The sequence below is a fragment of the Balaenoptera physalus genome, assembly GCF_965194825.1.
Source record: "Balaenoptera physalus genome assembly, chromosome: 1".
NCBI classification, from domain to species: domain Eukaryota; kingdom Metazoa; phylum Chordata; class Mammalia; order Artiodactyla; family Balaenopteridae; genus Balaenoptera; species Balaenoptera physalus.
In genome coordinates, this window is record NC_138882.1 from 15,537,803 (window position 1) to 15,560,330 (window position 22,528).

General features: G+C 35.9%; 1 protein-coding gene across 2 annotated transcripts in view; it reads right to left on the reverse strand.

Moving 5' to 3' along the window:
- USH2A (usherin) overlaps nucleotides 1-22,528 on the reverse strand; it is a 794,931-nt gene that overhangs the window by 151,901 nt on the left and 620,502 nt on the right. For both annotated transcript variants that reach the window (XM_082428283.1, XM_082428282.1), the window contains exons 55-57: nucleotides 18,705-18,812; nucleotides 11,788-11,971; nucleotides 10,210-10,367 (exon numbers count right to left, since the gene is read on the reverse strand). In XM_082428283.1, the coding sequence (XP_082284409.1) occupies nucleotides 10,210-10,367; nucleotides 11,788-11,971; nucleotides 18,705-18,812 (450 nt within the window). The remainder of the gene's footprint in view (nucleotides 1-10,209; nucleotides 10,368-11,787; nucleotides 11,972-18,704; nucleotides 18,813-22,528) is intronic.

Here is a 22,528-nt window from a genome sequence, read left to right on the forward strand (position 1 = left end):
ACAGCAGGTGCATACTTTACAATGGGACAAGTCAATCAAATAAAGCTTTTTTAAAATCTTTTTTTTAGGAGCTGGAACAAGAACAATTCTAAGAGGAAAACTATTAATCCGGTTTGATAGCCATGTTTGCTTCAAACCACGGGCTGTGCTTCATATAATGCTTTTAACAAATTAGCCCAATGTCTCCTTTGTAGAGATAGGGGTATCTTGGTTATGTCCTTTAGGGGCCAAGGAAGTGAAACCAGACCCTCTTGAACACACATCCATACCAATTGTATGGAAATTTTACGTAGCTTGTATAATAGTTATCATTTTATGCCTCTTCTACCCAACTAGATGGTAGGGTTCTTGACAAGAGGGACGATGTCTCATTCATTCTTCTTTTTAACACTCAAAATGTCGCATCGTGCCTCGCTCCTGAGAGGGGCCCAATAAACATTTTCACGTTTGTTAAAATGAATAGATGAATCAATCCACTCAAATGTAAATGAATTACATCCTATGAAATTTTAAGCTACAAACAAAATGATCCTACTGGGTTACCGGATGAACTGCCCTTGAACTACTTGAACTACTCATTTATGTTTGCTGTATCTATGGCAATTTTTTTTTTTTTTTTTAGTTTTGAACTGGATCATAGTATAATGCAGAAAAAAAAATCATTTGCTTTATGTACTGTTTAGTGAAAAAATATAGTACAGTGGGTTTGCTCATAGAATTTGGAGTCAGATTCAGTGTGGGTTGGCTCTGACACCTATGTGATGAATCACCTAGAGAAAAAAGCTTTTAACATCGAAATTGACTTTTCTCATTAGCAACACAGGGAGAACATTGGACGTACTACACATTGTTATGAACATTAAATAGATAAGTGTTAATCTCTTGGAAAATGCCTAGCACATATTAGAACTCAATAAGGTGAGATAAATTTATTAAACACCCAAAGCAAAGGCAACAAAAGCAAAAATAAACAGATGGGACTACATCAAACTAAAGAGCTTCTGCACAGCAAAGAATGAATAGAATCAATAGAATGAAAAGACCACGTATGGAATGGGAGAAAATATTTGCAAACCACATATCTGATGAAGGATTAAATATCCAAAGCATACAAGGAACCCCTACAACGCAAGAGCAAAAAAAAAAAAAAAAAATCCAATTCAAAAATAGACAAAGGACCTAATACATTTTTCCAAGGAAGACATACAAACGACCAACAGGTACATGAAAAGGTGCTCACTATCAATAATCATCAGGTAAATGCAAATCAAAACCACAGTGAGATATCACTTCACACCTGTTAGGATCCCTATTATCAAAAAGACAAGAGATAAATGCTGATGAGAATGTGGAGAAAAAAGAACCCTTGTATATCACTGTTGGGAATGTAAACTGGTACAGGCACTATGGAAAACAGTATGGAGGTTCCTCAAAAAATTAAAAGTAGGACTACTATATGATCCATCAATTCTACTTCTGGGTATGTATGCAAAGGAAATGAAATCATTATCTCAAAGAGATAGCTGCACGCCTATGTTCACTGCAGCATTATTCACAATAGCCAAGGATTAGAAACAACTAATGTCCTAAATGTCCATTAATGGATGACTGGATAAAGAAAATGTGATATATATTCAATGGACTATTGTTCAACCTCAAAAAAGATGGAAATCCTGCCATTTGCTACAACATGGATGAACCTAGAGGGCACTGTGCTAAGTGAAACAGACAGAGAAAGACAAATACCTAATGGTATCGCTTATATATGGAATCATTAAAAAAAAAGTTGAACCTATAGAAACAGTAAATGCTGGTTGCCAGGGGCTGAGAGAATGGGGGAAATAGGGAGAGGTTGGTAAAAGGGTGCAAACTTTCAGTTATAAGATGAATAAGGTCTGAGGATCTATTGTATAACACGGTGACTATAGTTGATAATACTGTGTTGTGTAATTGAAATTTTCTAAGAGAATAGAACTTGTGTTCTCACCAAGAAAAAAAAAAAAAGAAGAGAAAAGAAAAAAGAGGAAATATATGAGATGATGAATGTGTTAATTAAATCAATGGTGGGAATCCCTTCACAATATATACGTGTATCAAATGATCATGTTATACACTTTAAATATATCACCATTTTATTTGTCAATTATACCTCAGTAAAAGTGAAAAGATAAGTGAAGTAATATGCAAAATAAACTACAAATCACTGAAATGAGTTTTACATTTTCTTCTGAAACTTACCACTACTTGTCACTTGGCTATTACCCTTATAAGAAACCCGAAACAATTAGCAATGTTGAATCATCCCAATTAATGCAACATGAATTCTTTAGAAAGCTTAATGCCAATTTTGACTTTAAATGGATAGTATCTGATGTAATACACTGCAGTTGATGAGTTCACTGAACACCAAGATGCTTAATGTCTACCCACAGGCCATATTGTGGCTAGCTACTCTTTAATCAAAACTTGATTAATAAAAATCATTTATATTCCTAAGCAATATTAATTTAAATGATTTCTCAGTAGAAGAACTGTTGCCAATTCTTTTCTTTAATGGACTAAGAGATAAATGTGACAGGAAAAGCACCATTATTTCAATATTATACATTAAGCCTAAATAACTCACCATCTTTAGTGAGAAAAAGCGGGTGTTGAATCCAATGATATTGTTAATTAGAAGATGATTAAGGGCTAGGATAGATCAAAACAGAGTCATCACCTTGATAAATTAGAAAGTCCCATTATTACCTTCAGAGTTTAAATAATTTTGAATGTTTGGATTCTGAAATGGCATGGACGCCTATCTCCATTCTTAATCTGAATAAACCATTTATGTCCCATGAAGTATTTTCTTCTTCATTTTTCTATATATTTTCAACCATTAAGGTAACATATATCCTTTTCTCTCTTTAATATGAATGTGTAAATTCTGACCCAAGTTTCAGAGCTTGTAAAAGGTGAGAAGAAATGTTTAGGAATAAACTAATCTGGTTTACGTTGTCTGTAGATTCAAATAAGAACAGCCAGCATATACCCAGTGCCCACTGAATGTGGGCTTCTATAGGAAATCAAGTGTTTGAATAATTTTAAACAGCAGAAAATCCAAAATTTATTTATATTTGCCTGAATGATAAATTTTAGAAGCTTACTCAACATTTTGTTTCTTTAATACTTTAACAAACATTTTATAAGGACATGTTGTTTGTGTATCATCTGATTTGAAAGTACAAATGATGTATAGAAGAGCGGAAATCTTGGGTTTTTTTGAGTTCGGAGGGTTTTGATAATCTTACCGCTAACGTTTGTCAAGTAATAATGAGAGAAAGTAAACTAGGATTTACTTGGGAGGTAAAAGAATGTCTACAAAGGGCTTAAAATGGTCTTTGAATAATCTCTCTGTAGTTATTTGAGAAATGACTCTTTTCCTTTCCCACCTCATTAAAATCTTCCTGGACCTGGAATCTAGTTTTGCTAAGTCATGTCTATTCTTTCTACACTTCTGGATGGGTCAGTAAAGGCTTCTGGTTACTAGTTCCCTCACGCCTCAGGAGATAACTATTGCCAGGTAGATATTTTCCCTTCAGGGACTTGTCATTTTCCACCATTAATTCTTCTGGTCTTGACATGCCCCGCAAAAAATATTTTCTCCCCAAATCATTTGGTTTTCCCCAACACCTAGCTCTGTTTCTTGGCCCTCTAGGCTACTATTTCAAAAAACCTAGTTGCTGCATCATAAATCTAGAAGACTTTGGGCAATAAATGGAAAGTGTGATTTGGATTTAAGAGTTAAGCCAAGACAGGAAGGAATTGCTCTTATAAGGCAGCAGAAGAGCGCAGACCTGAATTTGAATTCAGGCTGTGTGACCTTGAGTAAATTATATTACTTCTTCAAGATTCAAGTTTCTTATCTTAAATTTTGATAATGATACTACTTGTCTAGCAGGGTTTGCATGAGAATTAACTGCAGTAAGGCAGGGAAAGTGCTTATCAAATTGTTTGGCACATACTGGGAATTTAAAAAATGGCAAATATACACAAGTAATGTTAATGAATATATGATATTTATCACAGTTTCTCTTCCCCTGAATATTCTCATATATCCTCTCGTCTGAACCCCTTTTACTAATAGGATTTATAAACAATAAGGCAATTTATAGATAACATTGATAATTAACAATGTGTAAACTGAAAGCCCACATAATTGCACGGGCCATTTTCTGTTGCCAGGCAACCACAGAGATATTTTTCTCCCAGCAACTTACCTGTGTAAGGTCACTCTGTCCTTACTGACCACAAAACAAAATACGTGTGAAAAAAATCAGTTAACCACTACTTTGGCTTTGGACATTCAAGGGAAACTGGTTTGATCTACATTTTCAGAGATTTATTGTAATTGACCACTTTTGACCACCCATGATGTGGGTGATCCATGGTTACTAAACTTGGAGCTCAACGTCATCTGCCGAACTTAACTCTAGCCCAGGACATTCTTATTCAGTAAACTTGGGATTGAGAATCTGTCTTTGCACAAGCTTTCCAGGTGATCCGAATATTCACTCAGGTTTGGGAACTACAGGTATGGACTGTTTTGTCCATTTTTCAGCTCTGCGTATGATGTAATCACTTTGTAATGGCAGGAGGGTATGATGAATACCTAGAAAGTTCTTGATTGTCAGCAAATAAACAACCTCCAGTTATAACAAGTCTGTTTTCTTCCTGTTTAAAATATATATTTGTGACTATTCAGGAACAGAAAATGTTTTTATTATCCAAATCAAAACACAGCATGAGGTACTTTCCAATAAAATCAACTGTAGATTATACACAAGTCAAAATCATCTTCCTGTTTACTAAGTTCAAAATCCTTCTAGGCACCAGGAAAAAAGTTTAATTTAAGACTTTAATCTTTCCATATATTACAGGGTTTCTGTAATGGATTTTGTGCATCTGAAACTAGAAGATTGACAGGCCTGGATTTATTAACCACTGGTTACATGGTCAGAGCTAGTGTGTAAAGCATTTCTACAATATCCCTTAGGCTGGACTGGAATGAACAATTTCTACAAAATTGAGGTAGACAAGAGTTAAGGTGACATTAAAAAAGCAAAACTTGTGCCTTATTTCACAATAATCCTTTTCTAAATATAAACATTATACTTTAAACATGAAAATATGATATTGAACTCAAAGAAAAAAATGACAAAATTCTGGGAAATTTGAAAGAAATCTTAAAAATTTACAAACCCAATCTTGCAATATGCAGTTTTATCATTTTGAAAGTGGAGGCCTTGGGACCTAGCAGATTTGGGGGCAAATACATATTTATTTATTTAACATCTTCATTGGAGTATAATTGCTTTACAATGGTGTGTTACTTTGTGCTTTATAACAAAGTGAATCAGCTATACATATGCATATATCCCCATATCTCCTCCCTCTTGTGTCTCCCTCCCACCCTCCCTATCCCACCCCTCTAAGTGGACACAAAGAAACAAGCTGATCTCCCTGTGCTATGTGGCTGCTTCACACTAGCTATCTATTTTACATTTGGTAGTGTATATATGTCCATGCCACTCTCTCACTTCATCCCAGCTTACGCTTCCCTGCCTCCGTGTCCTCAAGTCCATTCTCTACATCTATGTCTTTATTCCTGTCCTACCCCTAGGTTCTTCAGAACCATTTTTTTTTTTTTTAGATTCCATATACATGTGTTAGCATACGGTATTTGTTTTTCTCTTTCTGACTTACTTCACTCTGTATGACAGTTCTCTAGGTCCATCCACCTCACTACAAATAACTGTTTCATTTCTTTTTATGGCTAATATTCCATTGTATATATGTGCCACATCTTCTTTATCCATTCTTCTGTCGATGGACACTTAGGTTGCTTCCATGTCCTGGCTATTGTAAATAGAGCTGCAATGAACATTGTGGTACATGACAACTTTGAATTATGGTTTTCTCAGGGTATATGCCCAGTAGTTGGATTGCTGGGTCGTATGGTAGTTCTATTTTTAGTTTTCAAGGAACTTCCATACTGTTCTCCATAGTGGCTGTATCAACTTACATTCCCACCAACAGTGCAAGAGGGTTCCCTTTTCTCCACACCCTCTCCAGCATTTATTGTTTCTAGATTTTTTGATGACGGCCATTCTGACTGGTGTGAGGTGATACCTCACTGTAGTTCTGATTTGCATTTCTCTAATGATTAGTGATGTTGAGCATCCTTTCATGTGTTTGTTGGCAATCTGTGTATCTTCTTTGGAGAAATGTCTATTTAGGTCTTCTGCCCATTTTTGGATTGGGTTGTTTGGTTTTTTTAGATGTTGAGCTGCATGAGCTGCTTGTAAATTTTGGAGACTAATCCTTTGTCAGTTGATTCATTTGCAAATATTTTCTCTAATTTTGAGGGTTGTCTTTTTGTCTTGTTTATGGCTTCCTTTGCTGTGCAAAAGCTTTTAAGTTTCATTAGGTCCCATTTGTTTATTTTTGTTTTTATTTCCATTTCTTTAGGAGGTGGGTCCAAAAGGATCTTGCTGTGATTTATGTCATAGAGTGTTCTGCCTATGTTTTCCTCTAAGAGTTTGATAGTGTCTGGCCTTACATTTAGGTCTTTAATTCATTTTGAGTTTATTTTTGTGTATGTTGTTAGGGAGTGTTCTAATTTCATTCTTTTACATGTAGCTGTCCAGTTTTCCCAGCACCACTTATTGAAGAGGCTGTCTTTTCTCCATTGTATGTTCTTGCCTCCTTTGTCATAAGTTAGGTGCCCATATGTGCGTGGGTTTATCTCTGAGCATTTTGTCTTTTACCATTGATCTATATATCTGTTTTTGTGCCAGTACCATACTGTCTTGATTACCGTAGCTTTGTAGTATAGTCTGAAGTCAGGGAGCCTGATTCTTCCAGCTCCGTTTTTCTTTCTCAGGATTGCTTTGGCTATTCGTGGTCTTTTGTGTTCCCATATAAATTGTGAAATTTTTTGCTCTTGTTCTGTGAAAAATGCCATTGGTAGTTTGATAGGGATTGCATTGAATCTGTAGATTGCTTTGGGTAGTAGAGTCATTTTCACAATATTGATTCTTCCAATCGAAGAACATGGTATATCTCCCCATCTGTTTGTATCATCTTTAATTTCTTTCATCAGCGTCTTATAGTTTTCTACATACAGGTCTTTTGTCTCCTTAGGTAGGTTTATTCCTAGGTATTTTATTCTTTCTGTTGCAATGGTAAACGGGAGTGTTTCCTTAATTTCTCTTTCAGATTTTTCATCATTAGTGTATAGGAATGCAATAGATTTCTGTGCATTAATTTTGTATCCTGCTACTTTACCAAATTCATTAATTAGCTCTAGTAGTTTTCTGGTAGCATCTTTAGGATTCTCTATGTATGGTATCATGTCATCTGCAAACAGTGAAAGCTTTATTTCTTCTTTTCCAATTTGGATTCCTTTTATTTCTTTTTCTTCTCTGATTGCTGTGGCTAAAACTTCCAAAACTATGTTGAATAATAGTGGTGAGAGTGGACAACCTTGTTTTGTTCTTGATCTTAGAGGAAATGGTTTCATTTTTTGCAAATACATGTTTAAAATGAATAATTAAAGATAAAAATAATTATCCGAAAATTATCACTACCTATAGAATATTATACAGACCAGATAATGTATACCAACTATATAAATTATCTCATTTAATGTTTACACCAACCCTACATGTAGGTACTATCATTGTCTCCATTTTACAGATGGAGATAACTGAGACTCAAAGAAACTGACTTATTTAAAGTCAGCTAATAGCTGGCACAAATATATGATATCGCTTATATGTGGAATATAAAAAAATGATACAAACGAACTTATTTACAAAACAGAAATAGAGTCACAGATGTAGAAAACAAACTTATGGTTACAGATGTAGAAAACAAACTTATATAGAAAACAAACTTATGGGGAAAGGGTGGGGGAGGGATAAATTGGGAGACTGGGATTGACATACACACTACTATATATAAAATAGATAACTAATAAGAATGTACTGCATAGCACAGGGAACTCTACTCAATACTGTGTATGACCTACACGGGAAAAGAATCTAAAAAAGAATGCATATATGTATATGTATAACTGATTCACTTTGCTGTACACCTAAAACTAACACAACATTGTTATAGTTGGTAACACTGTATCAACTATACTCCAATAAAAAATTTTTTAAAAAAGAAAGATATTTTCAAATCCTTACTGAGTGTGAAGTCTTCAGATTAGCAATGACAATTTAGGTGTGTAATAATATGAAAATGACATGTAATTTGATAAACCAGGGGTCCCCAAACCCCAGGCTGCAGATGGTACCAGTCTGTGGCCTATTAGGAACCGGGCTGCACAGCAGGAGGTGAGCAGCGGGAGAGTGAGCGAAGCTTCATCTGCCGCTCCCCATCGCTCCCCATAGCTCACATTACCGCCTGAACCATCCCCCACCCCATCCGTGGAAAAACTGTCTTCCACGAAACCAGTCCCTGGTGCCAGAAAGGTTGGGGACCCCTGTGATAAACCATGAAACTTCCTGGTCACTTGGCTAGAAAATCATCAACTTTGCATAGCACCCTGGATTTTCTTTATTGCTCTTTGAGGACTTGGATGGTAAAAGACCCTGCACTGAATGTGAGAAGTCTCCAGCCAATAGTCTGAATCTGGTCTCAGGCTGGCTCTGTGATGCCTCATTTTACTTTGTGGAGCAAAAATACCACGGTACTATAAGAATGCCAAGGAGAAATATGCTAAAAGGCTGCAAGTTGGCCATGTTCTTCCATGAAGGTAGAAATCAATTCCATAAAAGGATATGTAAGTTTGTATGTTTTTCACAGCAGGAGATTTGTATTTATTCCTCTGTTAAAATTAAGAGCAGAGTTCAAGAATAGCTATGCTTCTAAAACTGAGATCTGGATTATAGCACTTTATGACACGTACCGGCACTATTGATTATTCTTTTGTGTTTTGTTTAATTTAATATGTTGTATGTTCATTTTAATACAAAGGTGGATGAAATCATTTATACTTGATATCTTAGAGCAACTTAAGTTTTTCTTTGCTTAGAAAGCTCTTCAGAGATTTTCTCCTGCAAATTTGTCCCCCAAAAGATCCTTTTTTCTTTGATCTGAGATTATGACATCAGAAGGATGTTGGTTCATGAGAATTTAAGTTTTATATACTGGGTTGGCCAAAAAGTTCATTCAGGTTTTTCCATACCATCTTACAGAAAAACCCGAACAAACTTTTTGGCCAACCCAATATTATGCCTTTATGTTATCTTTATGCCTAAATTACATGTTTTGACTAAGTTATGTGTTCAATTCAATGCAAAATATGTCTGTTAATTATTTTATGGAATGGATCTGTTGATAGCCCAAATGACTGTTAACCAATTATTTTCAGTACCATGTTGAAATGTGGCTAAACTTAATCTGATGGGGACAATAGGAGTTTGTGTTAATTTCATGTTTCAATTTCATGTTAAGACTAGATATTAAAAATAAACTCACATATCTTTGAAGTTTATTTAACACCTTAATCAGTTTTAAATTTTACTGAAACAAAACATCCAAATATCCCTCATGTTAAAAGACAGAGCAAGCAGATTTCACTCTAATCCTTAATCCACAGTGTTAATGCAATCAGAGTTTTACCTGAGGATGATGATTATATTCCAAATATAATATTGCACTAAACCACAAAAGCAACCTACTAGTGACTCAATGGTTTGATGGAGGCTACACAGCTTAGAGAGGTAAAATTCAGCTACTATATAACTGGTCACAACTCAAGAGACATGGGTGGAGTGGTCTATTTTCTTTCTGAATTCTCCATTCACTACTATAATATAATGCCAATGATTCAATCTAGGGAATCCTGTAGAAATGGATGCTCAAGGTAGTTCAGACCTATGTGACTTACCTTGCATATGTATGAATAAGAAAAGAGATTTTTAGGCTCTGGTACTTGAAAGAAAGTGTTGCTTTGATAGAAAAGTATATATCTAGGTATCTATATATCTTTATCTACACACCTACAGAATATGTCCTTCTGATTTACTAAATTTACTAAATTCACATTTCCAGTCCTATCTCCAATTAATTTCCTCTGAAATGTTTTATGTACACATGCGCATATGCGCGCGCGCATGCACACACACACACAGAGGTTTTATTTCTTACCTGGTGGGGTCCAAGCTACATATATGGAATCAGGCCCAATTACTGTGATGTTATATGGAGGCCGGATTTCTTCTGGTGTTAATATAGGTGTCTGTATAATGTATTCATTACTGGGACTGCTGCCACCTCCAGTAGTGGCTTCCAGCTTATAAATGTACCTATATTTAAAAAAGAAAGAATTGTGATAAGGCAATGCACAAGATAATTGGACAGTGATTGCTGGCTTTTCTATCTATTGCTTTGTTCTAAATTTGTGACAAATTGCAAATTCTTTGTTCCCCATCCAGAGACTTTACCATAGACCTTATAGTTTTTCTACCACAGGGAACATTCTCTCCAGGACATCACTATTGCGGACCCTTTCTCATTTTATTTTATTTTATTTTATTTTTTATTTTTTAAAAATATGGGCATTTTTAATGTAAATTTATTATTTTAATTAATTAATTAATTAAGTTTTGGCTGCATTGGGTGTTTGTTGCTGTGTGTGGGCTTTTCTCTAGTTGTGGTGAGCAGGGGCTACTCTTCTACTCTTCGTTGCGGTGCACGGGCTTCTCACTGCAGTGGCTTCTCTTGTTGCAGAGCATGGGCTCTAGGCACACGGGGTTTAGTAGTTGTGGTACACAGGCTCAGTAGTTGCAGCTCGAGGGCTCTAGAGCACAGGCTCAGTAGTTGTGGTGCACGGGCTTAGTTGCTCTGCAGCATGTGGGATCTTCCCGGACCAGGGCTCGAACCCGTGTCCCCTGCATTGGCAGGTGGATTCTTAACCACTGCGCCACCAGGGAAGTCTCCCCATTTTATTTTATTTTTTTTTTATTTTTTTATTTTTTTTAAATTTTATTTATTTATTTATTTTTAACCATTGAGTAATTCATTGCTTTTCTTAAAGATTTCAGTAAAGTCTTGGAGTGTGCTGGTGGATTGTGGAGGATTCAAATGAATCTTCTCCAGTTTTAAATGGGTTAGAGTTCAAGGAAATATGTTTAGAGAAAGATGTTTCTAAATTGATCTGCTACTCTCTACAATAAAACTAAATTGATCTCTACTCTCTGTAAGAAAACATCTGTTGATCTAAGATATATTTGATCTCTGCTGAGAAATGAATGGGACTGAATTGCAAATATGTGGAACTTTTGCCCCTCAAACCACTCCTGTCTATATATAGTATAGCAAGTAGAGAAAACATTATCCCAGAAGTAAAGGTTGTTGATGCAAAACCAACCTCTTTAAATCTCTTTTCTTGCTAGTTTAGGGATGCATGATTTTGAAGATCATTTGATAATTCTTAAAATTTAATACTTTGTGTATTTCATATACTAAAAAATTCTCATGTCAAATAAAAGACTGTTTACATTTTTAAGGAATTTCATGTCCTCTGAAGACTAGTGTAATGAGCTAGTGTTTGGATCTTCAACATCTGAAATGAATTAAGAGATTTCATCAGCTATGGAATGGCTAATATATGAGATTAATTAACCAATTAATTTAATATTGTTTCAGTTGGAGATGGCCTTTTTCTCAACCCTGATAAATCCATAATTCTCACTGTATGATTGGTAAAGTTTTCTTTTAGTTTACCTGCTGTTGGGCTCCAGGTTTTTATCAGTGAAATTCTGCTCCTCACTGCCACCCAGGAAAACCAAGCTTCCATTACGACTCAACTGATATTGAGAAATGAGGCCATTGGGCTTTTCTGGAGGACTCCAATATAATTCCACTGTTGTAGAATTGATGATAATGTGTCGAGGTGTCACCCAAACTCCTGGCAAAAATAACACAATGACGTTTTATTGCTAAGATAAAGTAAGCACCATATCAAAAGTCATACCATCACTCCACATGCTATGATATTTTTACCTGTTGATAAAAAAATCTCATGGTGAGCAACAAAAATACATTTTATTTGTTTTGGAGGTAAAGTATATAATTGGGTATAAATATATAATTTTTTTTAATGCTTTAATTATTATTATTTTTGAATTGCCTTTAGAAAATGAATGCCAGACAACTAGTGGTGGAAACTTTCTCTGTCTTGGCTGTTACCCTGAGTGTAATCAAGACCTAAGAAAATATCCAGGAATTTTCAAATTTGATGCCTACTTACTTGGAATCATAGTCTAGTATTTGCCTGAATTATCAAATTCGATGAACCAGCATACTTTGCCTGTGCCTCTCTGACATTACATGCTGTGCTTCTTTTTTCCTTTCTCTCTGGCTACTTCTTCCAGCCTCATTTACTGGCTTCTCTTCCCTTCCTGGACCTCAAAATGAGGTAGTGCCTCGGAGAACTAGGCTCTCTCCTCTACCCTTCCCTCCCTTCTTCTCCTTTCCTCTCCTCTTCTTTGGCAACAGTGTCTTTGTAGTTGATCTCCATTTAGTCTCAGTTTTAAACATTATCTCTATGTTGAACACTGCCCGATGCATATCGCTATACTAACACTCTCTCCTGAGCTTCAGACACATGAGTTCCACTCTCTACTTGCCTACCTCCATTTAGATGACTAATAACATATCAAAAACCTAAAACATTTAAAACAGAACTCTTGGTTTTCTGGTCTACAATCTATTTGTCTCCAAATCTTTTCCAACTATTCATTTTCTTGTGCAAAACACACAAAAATTATCCCTGAGGCTCTTTTCTCACCCCTAAATATAATCTATCATCGAGTCCTGCAGATTCTACCCTGAATGTGCATAGCCCTTATATTTTTACCTCTCCTGATCCAAACTACATTTCTCCCTCTCATGGACTCCTGTGATAGCCTCTAAACTAGTGTCTGTGTTTTATATCTTGTCATTCTCTATATCACTGTAATCCTTATAAAAGCATATAAAGTATATATGTAACCTAGTATAATATTCATAAAATATACAGCCCTTTTGAAATTATTCATATAGTATAATTCCAATTCCTTATGATAACCTGTATGGCCCTACATTTTTCTAGCTCTGGACTACTTGGCACCATTCTCTCCATCACTCATGAAGCTCCAGCCACATCAGACTCTTTTCCAGTCTCAGAATGTTTCAAGTTCTTTCTCACCTCTGAGCTTTTGCACTTCCATTCCCTCTGACTGGAACACTTTGGTTCATGACACCATGACAATTGTGTATTTCATTCTCAGATTTCAGTGACCCATGTAAATATCACCTTATCAGGGAGGTCTTATTGACCACTATTCCCTAACTATAACTTTAACCCTATCTAAAGTGATCCCAACCTTGTTCCTCTCTATCATATGCCCTTTTCTATTTTCCTCTCAATGCTCATAACATCATAATCATCCTCTTTCTTTGATATCATCATTATTTTTTGTTTTTATGACTGTGTGGTCTATTTCCTTCTCCTGCTTTTAATACGAAGTTAGCTCCATGAGGGCAGGGGTCTACTCTGTATTAGTAGTCCATGTATCTTTATGGATAGCACAATGCCTCATAAATATTGAATAATTTTGTTGTAAATATATGTCCCGCAAATTACTATGTTAAGTATTCTATGGAATACAAATGCGACTAAGATATGGCTCATTCTTACAAGGAGTTTATACCCTCTGTATAAAAGATAAAATGTGTACACAAACAACTGTAATTCAAGGTCAAATATTTAAGTAGTCTTATCAATGTTAAAATGTATTGATGGAGAACCTAGCGATGAGAAAGATTTTCATGTTGTCATCTGGTCATGCTCTGAATAGACACTGTAACTCTCTTCTTCAGCTTTTAAAAACTCATTTCAATATTAGGTTCTCAATAATCAATAGTTTTTGTTTGATTGTACCTCCTGTGTAAGTTACTCAGGAAAGGGTAAGATTTCAACACTTTTATAAGAAAAGGACATTCAAATGCTATTTACTTAGCAACATTCTGAAAGAATCAAGATCGATTTAAAAATGGCTCAAACTTACTGATTTTCTAAAGAACAGCTTACTCCTGAGAAGAGAGTAGTTCATTTTGTTCTGAAAGCTCACCCTATGTTAGGCACTTGAACAAATCCACAAATCATAATATACATTTATGTTTGGGTCTCTCTGCCAACAGCTGCTGGATGACTCACCCAGCTAATTAGAGTTCTGATTTAAACGTGATATTAGTTTGTTGATTTAAAAGATAAAGTATAAGGCTGTAGTTCATAATCTGCTTCCTGCAGTCCTGTCTTCCTTACCTTGAAGGATGTATTAAAAATCACCAAGGTGCTAGAAAGGCTACTGCTTAGTTTCTGCTTTGAATCAGTCAATGCAGTCTGTGGAAATGCAGGAGTTAATGAGATAAAATGAAGGCACATTTTGGGGTTGCTTTGTGTTTTAAATAAAAGTTGAGTTTTATATTTAGATAAGCTGGTGAAAGCTCTGTTCATGTTGGCAATAACCCTGTGTCCGTTGGTTTGATTTATAAGATGAAATTGGAATGTGTAAAAAACTAATAAGCGCTGTGTTTTCACTTGCATAATGTTATGGAGACTCTCTTATCTTGGCAGCTGCAAGAAATCTTTGATAGGATAAGACCCGCCTTTGGTGAGAGGTCTTAGTAAGTCCCAGGTGAAGAATCTACCTCCCTCGCTGAGCCTGGGTCTCAGTGACATCAGAAAACCTATACTACATAATTGAAGGGCAGAACTGAGGCTGTTCAAGGGAAGGAAATGGATGGTCATGAGGGAAATCATCTAGAAGTGGGGTGGGGAGCAGGTAAACTAGCTGAGAGGTGTAAGAGGGAAAGGTCAGAAGAACACCTTGGTGGGTCTCTTGACATAATAGCTACTAAATAAGGAACATGTCTACTGGATTTGTTTTAACTTTGTCTTGAGTGTCATGCAGTATTACCCATTTCTTATGTCCCTACAAATTCCAAGTCAAAAATCCCAACATTTTTTGTGTATTGGCTTTCCCTTGGAAGTTAATCAAAGAAACCAGTTTTGTATTGGCTGATGTCAGAAGTGCATTGACTTCTGGACCATTTATTATTTGTTCATTTGTTGACTCAACATTCTACTCAACTTAGTCATTTTCTATGTTGGGCACTGTGAATGTGGGGATAAAGATATATAGTCTTTATCCTCCAAGGAACCTATAGTATCATGATGAATAAATGGGTAAATAACAATTTATAGTCCAGTTTGACAAGTGCTTTAAGAAAAGGAAGCTTAGTGTGCTATTAGAGCACTTAGCCATGGTTCCTAAAACAGGCTGGGAGTGAAATGGGGATGGATGGGAAGAGGATGGGATCAGAGGAGATTTTCACAGTGGGAGACATCTGAGCCAAATTTTGAAAAAATGGGAGTTAGCTGAGTGAGGATGTAGGGAAGGGTATCTAGGCTGAGGGAAACCCACACGAAGTCCTAGAGATAGGGAAAGCATGGTAGAAGTTCAAGTATATTGGCATGACTGGTACATTAAATTGCATATGGGAAAGACCAAAAGACTCACCAGACTGGCAGAAGTTAAAACTTGAGGGGTCTAATTTGATTTACTAAGAAGATGTGGATTTCTTTCCTCCTGGAAAGAAATGGGATTTTTATGGAGGTAATTAATGTGAGATAAGCCTATTTTGGCAAAACTGGAAAAAGAATTGGGATGGTGATTTGAGAAAGAGGAGAAATGGCTAGAGGCAGGGAGACTAGTTAGGAGGCTCTGGAGAAGTTGTAGGTGTCTGAACGAAGGCAATGACAGAAGGGATGGAAAGGAAGAACAAAATTTTAAAAATCCTTAAGATTTAAAATTAATAAAACTTTATGAAGAATTGCCTACTATAACCTAAGGAAAAGAGAAGCATTAAGAATGTCGGTTTGGGGGCTTAGATGATTAGATGGTGGTATTTGAGAGAGGGAAAAGGGAAGAAAAGAAAGTTAGTGGGGAGAGCGATTTTAAACATTGAAATACTGAGGTTGAAATATTTGTAAAACACTTAAATATAAACATCTTGTAGACTGATAGATAGACAGGCCTTAAATTTGTGAGTGTAGGCTTTGTGAAAGCTCTAGAATTTGGGAGCTCTCCACCTTCATTAGGAATTCCAGCTAGTACTGGAGAATTCCAAGGGAGAGCATCAACAGATAAAAGAAGGGCAGAGGAAGAGGAATCTGGAATGAAACTGAAAAAGACTGGTCTTCTTTTCCTTTTGCTTTTTCATATTATCAATGCTAGAGGCAAGCATGCCTGCAATTTTGCATGCTTGAACTCTAAAAATGAATGAGAGCTTGCTGGTATGGCAGCAATCCTGAAAAGAGAGCAAGAATCCAGTTCAAGCTCTTCCCACTATTTGACTATGGGAACGCCATTTTTCTAGTAGGTTAAAATCGGAGAGAATTAGGTCCAACTTACCAATGGGGTCATAATGTGCTTTTTTTTTTTTTTTTTTTTTTTTTAAGATTGAAAATGAAAGAAATGAGGAGCTCTCAGGGTAGCTAGGAACAAATGCTTCTTTTAATTCTCTCCATATCCACTTAGACACCCAAATGTTAGACCTTCAAACTATGGCTGATTCACTCAACTAGACCTTTTAAAATTAGTTATATTTGGGTTATTAATTTAAAATGATATAATATGTTTATTTCCACTTTAGCAAAACAACACAACTTAATGTTACTGCTGATTTGTTCCCTCACAACCTCCAAGTTAAGCACTCAGACTACATTTATTTCTCATACAAGTTATTCACAATTGGCACTTACACAGCCGGAAAGCATGTTTGTTCTGCAGAGGAAAGCTCATTTAGTTTATTGTTCCTTTGCACAGTTATTTGTGTTAAAGTAAAGGTGCCTAAAGTTAAAAACAGAAATCAAGTAAAACATTTCTCATCTTATACTCCCCAGCACTGTTGAAAGCTATAATGTTTAAGTCATGAAATCTGAGCTCCTTCAAGAAATCTTTTTTTTTGGACAAAGTGAGAATAGAGATGCATATTTCCTAAGAATTTAAATATACGGATTGGATGAGTAAACTGGAGAGACCCTGCTCTTTCATCTGGCTGAGTTTCAGCCAAAACTGGTTGATAGATCCTTTAGAAATGATCCATTATCATCAAAGTATCCATTTGACAGTTTACCTTTCCAAAAAATCCACTGCTGGTTTCTTCCTTTCAAAGGAACACTAAGCTTTTTGACATGAAACATTCTTTATATAGAAAACATCATTAGTGAATTCCTGGTGAGGAGCCATATGCCCCATATGTGGAATTTTCCATTTTATTCCCCATTTACTGGTAGGAAGTTCAGGTCTAATATTCTGAGGTACAACAACCCCTTCATTAGAAGAGTAATGGAAAAGTAGCTCAGGACTGTCTGATGATCATTAACATTATATTTCTGTTCAGAAACTTAGTTATGCCTCTGTTTCCCCACATGGAAAACAGGCAGATAGTAGAGATTAACAAAATAATTAGTGGATCACTAGCCCAAGCTTCTGCACACATTTTTCTCCCACAAGTAAATGATACTACCCATCCCAGTTCCTAACGCACAGACCGTTGTTATTATTTGGGTGTGTATGCTGCCAGAATCTTTCCTATGCATTTATTTATTTATCTATAGAAATGAGTATCATTTTCTATGTGTTGTTTTATACATAAAGATACCACACATGAATGTAGTTCTATAACTTCTATTTTACATGTACGGATCATCTCATTCCTTTAAACTGATGCATGGAATTCCATAATGTGAATATACCTGCATTTAGTTAGCAATTCCCCCACTCAAAGACATTTCAATTGCTTCCAGTATTTTGCCATTAAACAAACGACAGAAAAGGCTCCAATAAACATCCTGGTGCATGCCTCCTTGTGCAGTTGTGGAAGTGTCATTTTCTGGCATAGATAATGAAATTGAAACTGCTGTGTCATGGGGAAACATTTTATGTTTAATAGACATCACCAATTTGATCTCCAAGGTGATGATCCCACTTTACATTCCCTCAAGCTGTGTATTTCTCCTCCTACCATTCATTTGTCAAAATCCTTGTTCCTTGTGGTCCATCTCAGAAGGCATCTGCTCCCTAAAATCTTTCTTGATGCCCGTGATGGGTTATAATTTCTCCCTTCATAGATTAACCTGAGCATTCTGTTCATTTATTCTTTCTTAACATCACCTTTAAGATTCTCTCTCTTCATACAGATTTGGGCGCTTGTCCTATCACTTCTATTTGACTGTAAGTTCTTGAGGGCAGTGAATATTTTAATCAGCTTCAATAGGGAGCATGGTGCTTGTTATATTTTAGCTGCTCTGGGAATATTTAATACTTGATTTTTGGAGGAATTTCATATCCAAGTAGATAATAGTGTTTTTCCATGTAAAACCATATCTAAAAGGTTTAAGGAATTGAAGGCAAACTGCCTTGGGAAGCTTATAGTTTAAACTTGAAAAATAGGTACCTACAATATTATTTAATTTTGTACTTATAGACTTTATTCCTTCTTCTTTGTTTGTTATGAAAGAGTTTATAGAGTTCACATCAAAATACCATATGAAAACTTCTTCTCCCCAGTCATGGGTATTTTTTAATTACCTTGAGGGGCTGCCTGCAGAGTCTGACCTAGAAAAGGCTCACTTGAAGTGCATCCAGCAGATGTACAAGCTCTAAGTGTGAAACTGTAGTTGGTGTATGGCTGGAGACCTAGAAAGAGCAAAAAGAAATCAAGTACCTCTTGAGAGGATTATTTATTATCAGGTAAGCATGAGCAGTCACATGCAGAGCTGTAGATATGATATCCAAAAATTTTAAGAGCAGAAAACACTCTCTAAGGGAGAGAGGAACTTCATAAGCAGCTCAGTATTAATAGAAATTTCATTTCTCACTGGTAAAATAATAAATTCTAAGCCTTCGAAGAGATCTGAAAATTCATGTCATCCATCCATCCATCCATCTTACCCTTGATTCCCCTGTACAAGGTGTCATTGAAGAGGCTCCCCTGGCTAGGGGATCGAAGTAGTCCATCTCCCAAACAGCCCACTCTATTTTTAGAGAGCTCTAGAGTTCTCTATTTGGTTTGAAAGTACTTCCTTATATTGTGGTGAACTCTTTCTATCACTTCCACCCCCTAGGGACTTATAGAACAAATCTAATTTCTTTTCCACATGACAGTTCTTCAAATATTTGTAGACAGTTATCAAATCCCCCCTGACTTTTCTCTTCTCTAGGCTAACCACCCCAGTTTCTTCAACTGCTTCTTATATAAACAGGGGCAGAAAAAAAGTAAAAAGAAGGTTAGAGTCAACATTTTTTAGCTCCAACCCATATTCAGTTCATATTAACACCAACTAACCCTTTTTTTTTAAACTTTGCATTTCTTCACCATATGTTCCCATACTGTACCATCTTACACTTACTTCTGTAGTTTTTTGGGGGGTATGTTGCTTTTGTCTTTACATGTAGATTAAATATACTTTGATGAAGGGATAGTGCTTATTACTTCTTTTGTATTCAGATGTATGATGTATGATGTAGCACAATAATTGCTCAATAAATTCTCAGGGGAAAAAAGAATGGCAATCCATTTACAATAGACGTTACGTATTGTCAGACTTCACTGCTCTGTGGCCAGTGACCCTGGACAAGTTACTTAGCTTCACTTTGCTCTCATCTACTGATCTGTAAAATGGGGAACCATTGCATCTAGCTTCTAAGGCTGTTAAGCAGATGGGATGGGTTACTTAGAGAAGTACTTTATTTTAGCAGAAGCAACCTTAAGACTCAGCAGCATTCAACAAGGATACATAGAGACTAACATTTCTTGCCTTGATTCTTGGGAAAACTCAAACAATGCTTTACAAATATTTTCTTAAAAAAAGAATAGGACTGAATCTCTAATGTCAAATATTGGGCTAAGTTATAACATGGATCCAATAATTACTATACTTATTTTTTCATGAATTTAGAACTACATTTTCACATATTTTGTTCTTTTGGTGAAGTGACTCTTCCTCCAGAGACATTTATAAAGTCACTCTGTCACTTTATGCAGATCTGCTCAAATGCTACATTTTAAAAGATTTTGACCACTCTATCTACACACCATAACCAGCACTTTTTATCCTCTCAAATTACTTTCTTCTTTCATAGCCTTCAACATTATCTGATGTTTGATTATATGTCTGTTTATCTATTGTTTGTCTCCACCTCCATGATGTAAGCTCAAAAAGAGCAAGGACTTTGTTTTGGCAACAACTGTATCCTTTGAATGGTGACAGGCACAAAGTAGGTGCTTGTTAAGTGAATGAAAAAATTGATGAATTAATTTAAAAACTAATTAATTAATTAAAAATTAATTAACTTCTTTTAGAATTGAAGCAGTAGTCTGGGTTCTCTGCTAAAGCCATAATGTTCTGTAGCTGGAGCAGCTCCAGGATTCAGCTTCAAAGCCCTTTGTATTTCCTTATCAATTTAATGACAAGATGTGGATACTTATTTGATTATAATCTTCCATTAGGTTGTTAAGGAGGATTTACATAATTTTGATATTTACCTGATTTACAGATGAAGAATATGATGAAAGATCTAAGCCATATCCAAGCCTTGTGTGTTTGATAAAAGCTTATGGGAAAAGGCTAAAGATTATAGAATATAGCGCTCAAGAGAAAATGGAAGGAAATATTCAAGAATGAAGGTCAGAGACTGCAGTGGCTGGTTTAGTCTGACGATGTCCCTTTCTTTATTTCCATTAGTGAAAAAGGGGTCTTGACCCTTGTGACACCGTTTTATCTGAATAACTTAGTTTCTCACTTAGAATGTAAGCCCTTTGAGAGTAAGGATGGTATCTCTGAGTGTTTCTTATTTAAATCATTTTTTCCCAATAGTGCCTATTTGATGTATTCAATGTTTGTTAAATATTGTTTAAGGAAGACCACGGCATAAAAGTACCCAATAAGGATGGCAGGGCTATGATGCGATGATGTCCATGTAGCCATCACAAGTGTGATTTGACCAAACAGGGCCTTCCTCATAATTCCATAGGGACTCCTGCCCACAGTATCTATTTCACTGAGTAGGAGATTCTTCTTTAGTTGCAGAATATTACTAAAATAATATAAAAAGTTAATATAATTTATGAACAATAAATATTTTCCAAATCTTTTTCCTGAACGTCATACTTAAGTATGGCTAGTAAAAGTGAAGCGATACTTGATTTTTTTCTCCAGCATATTCTAACCAAAAAAAAAAAAAAAAAAAAAGCCTCAATTCTGTTTCTCATTTTGTGTTCTTGTTGGTCTGATTTCAGACTTTGGAAGGACATTTTAGGATGGGTCTTAGGAAAGGAAGAGAAAATGTCATTGCAGAGGTGTACTAAGGTTGATTAGAAGATTGAGGGTATTTGCAGTGAGGACAGTAGCTAAAAAGAAAATTTACTGTACATAAAAGTAGAGGGACTTCCCTGGTGGTCCGGTGGGTAAGACTCTGCGCTCCCAATGTAGGGGGCCCGGGTTTGATTCCTGGTCGAGGAACTAGATCCCATATGCATGCTGCAACTAAGAAACCCACATGTCACAACTAAAGATCCCACATGCCACAACTGATGATCCTGCATGCCACAACGTAGATCCCATGTGCCGCAACTAAGACCTGGCACAGCCAAAATAAATACATAAATAAATAATAATAAATGAATAAATAAATAAATACTTTTTTAAAAAAGTAGAAATTGTCTTTTCTTTACAGAATTTTTCAGAGGGGGTTGAGTGCCATCCATTTTATAAACAGCTCAGAACACTAGAAGACAGATGTTTGGAAATGGTACAACAGTGGAGCAACTAGCCCTTGAGGGATTTTTGGTAGACCAAGGAAGGTGTACCAAGGAGTTTGTTACAGGTGTTTAAATTGGTGGTGTGGGTTGGTCTAGCAGAGGATGGGGCCATAGTTAGTGGAGGAATATATATCTCTTGGAGCTATTGGAGTACTAGAATTAAGGGTGGTGGGTAGGATGTAGAACTGAGTGTTGAGTAGAAAGCCTTGGTCAAGAAGTCAGAAGATTATCATACTAAGTGAAGTGAGTCAGACAGAGAAAGACAAGTATCATATGATACCACTTATGTGTGGAATCTAAAAAAAGGGTACAAATGAACTTATTTACAAGACAGAAATAGACTCACAGACATAGACAACAAATTTATGGTTACCAAAGTGGAAAAGGGTGGGAGAGGGATAAATTAGGAGTTTGAGATGAATAGATACACACTACTATATATAAAATAGATAAACAACAAGGTCCTACTGTATAGCATAGGGAACTATATTCTTATCACAGAGATAAGAAAGGGTGAGGTCAGGATACAAATCTGGGCAGTTGGGCTGAGAAATGTGACCCAGAACAGTTGGGTCAGTCTTCTGAGGCTTAT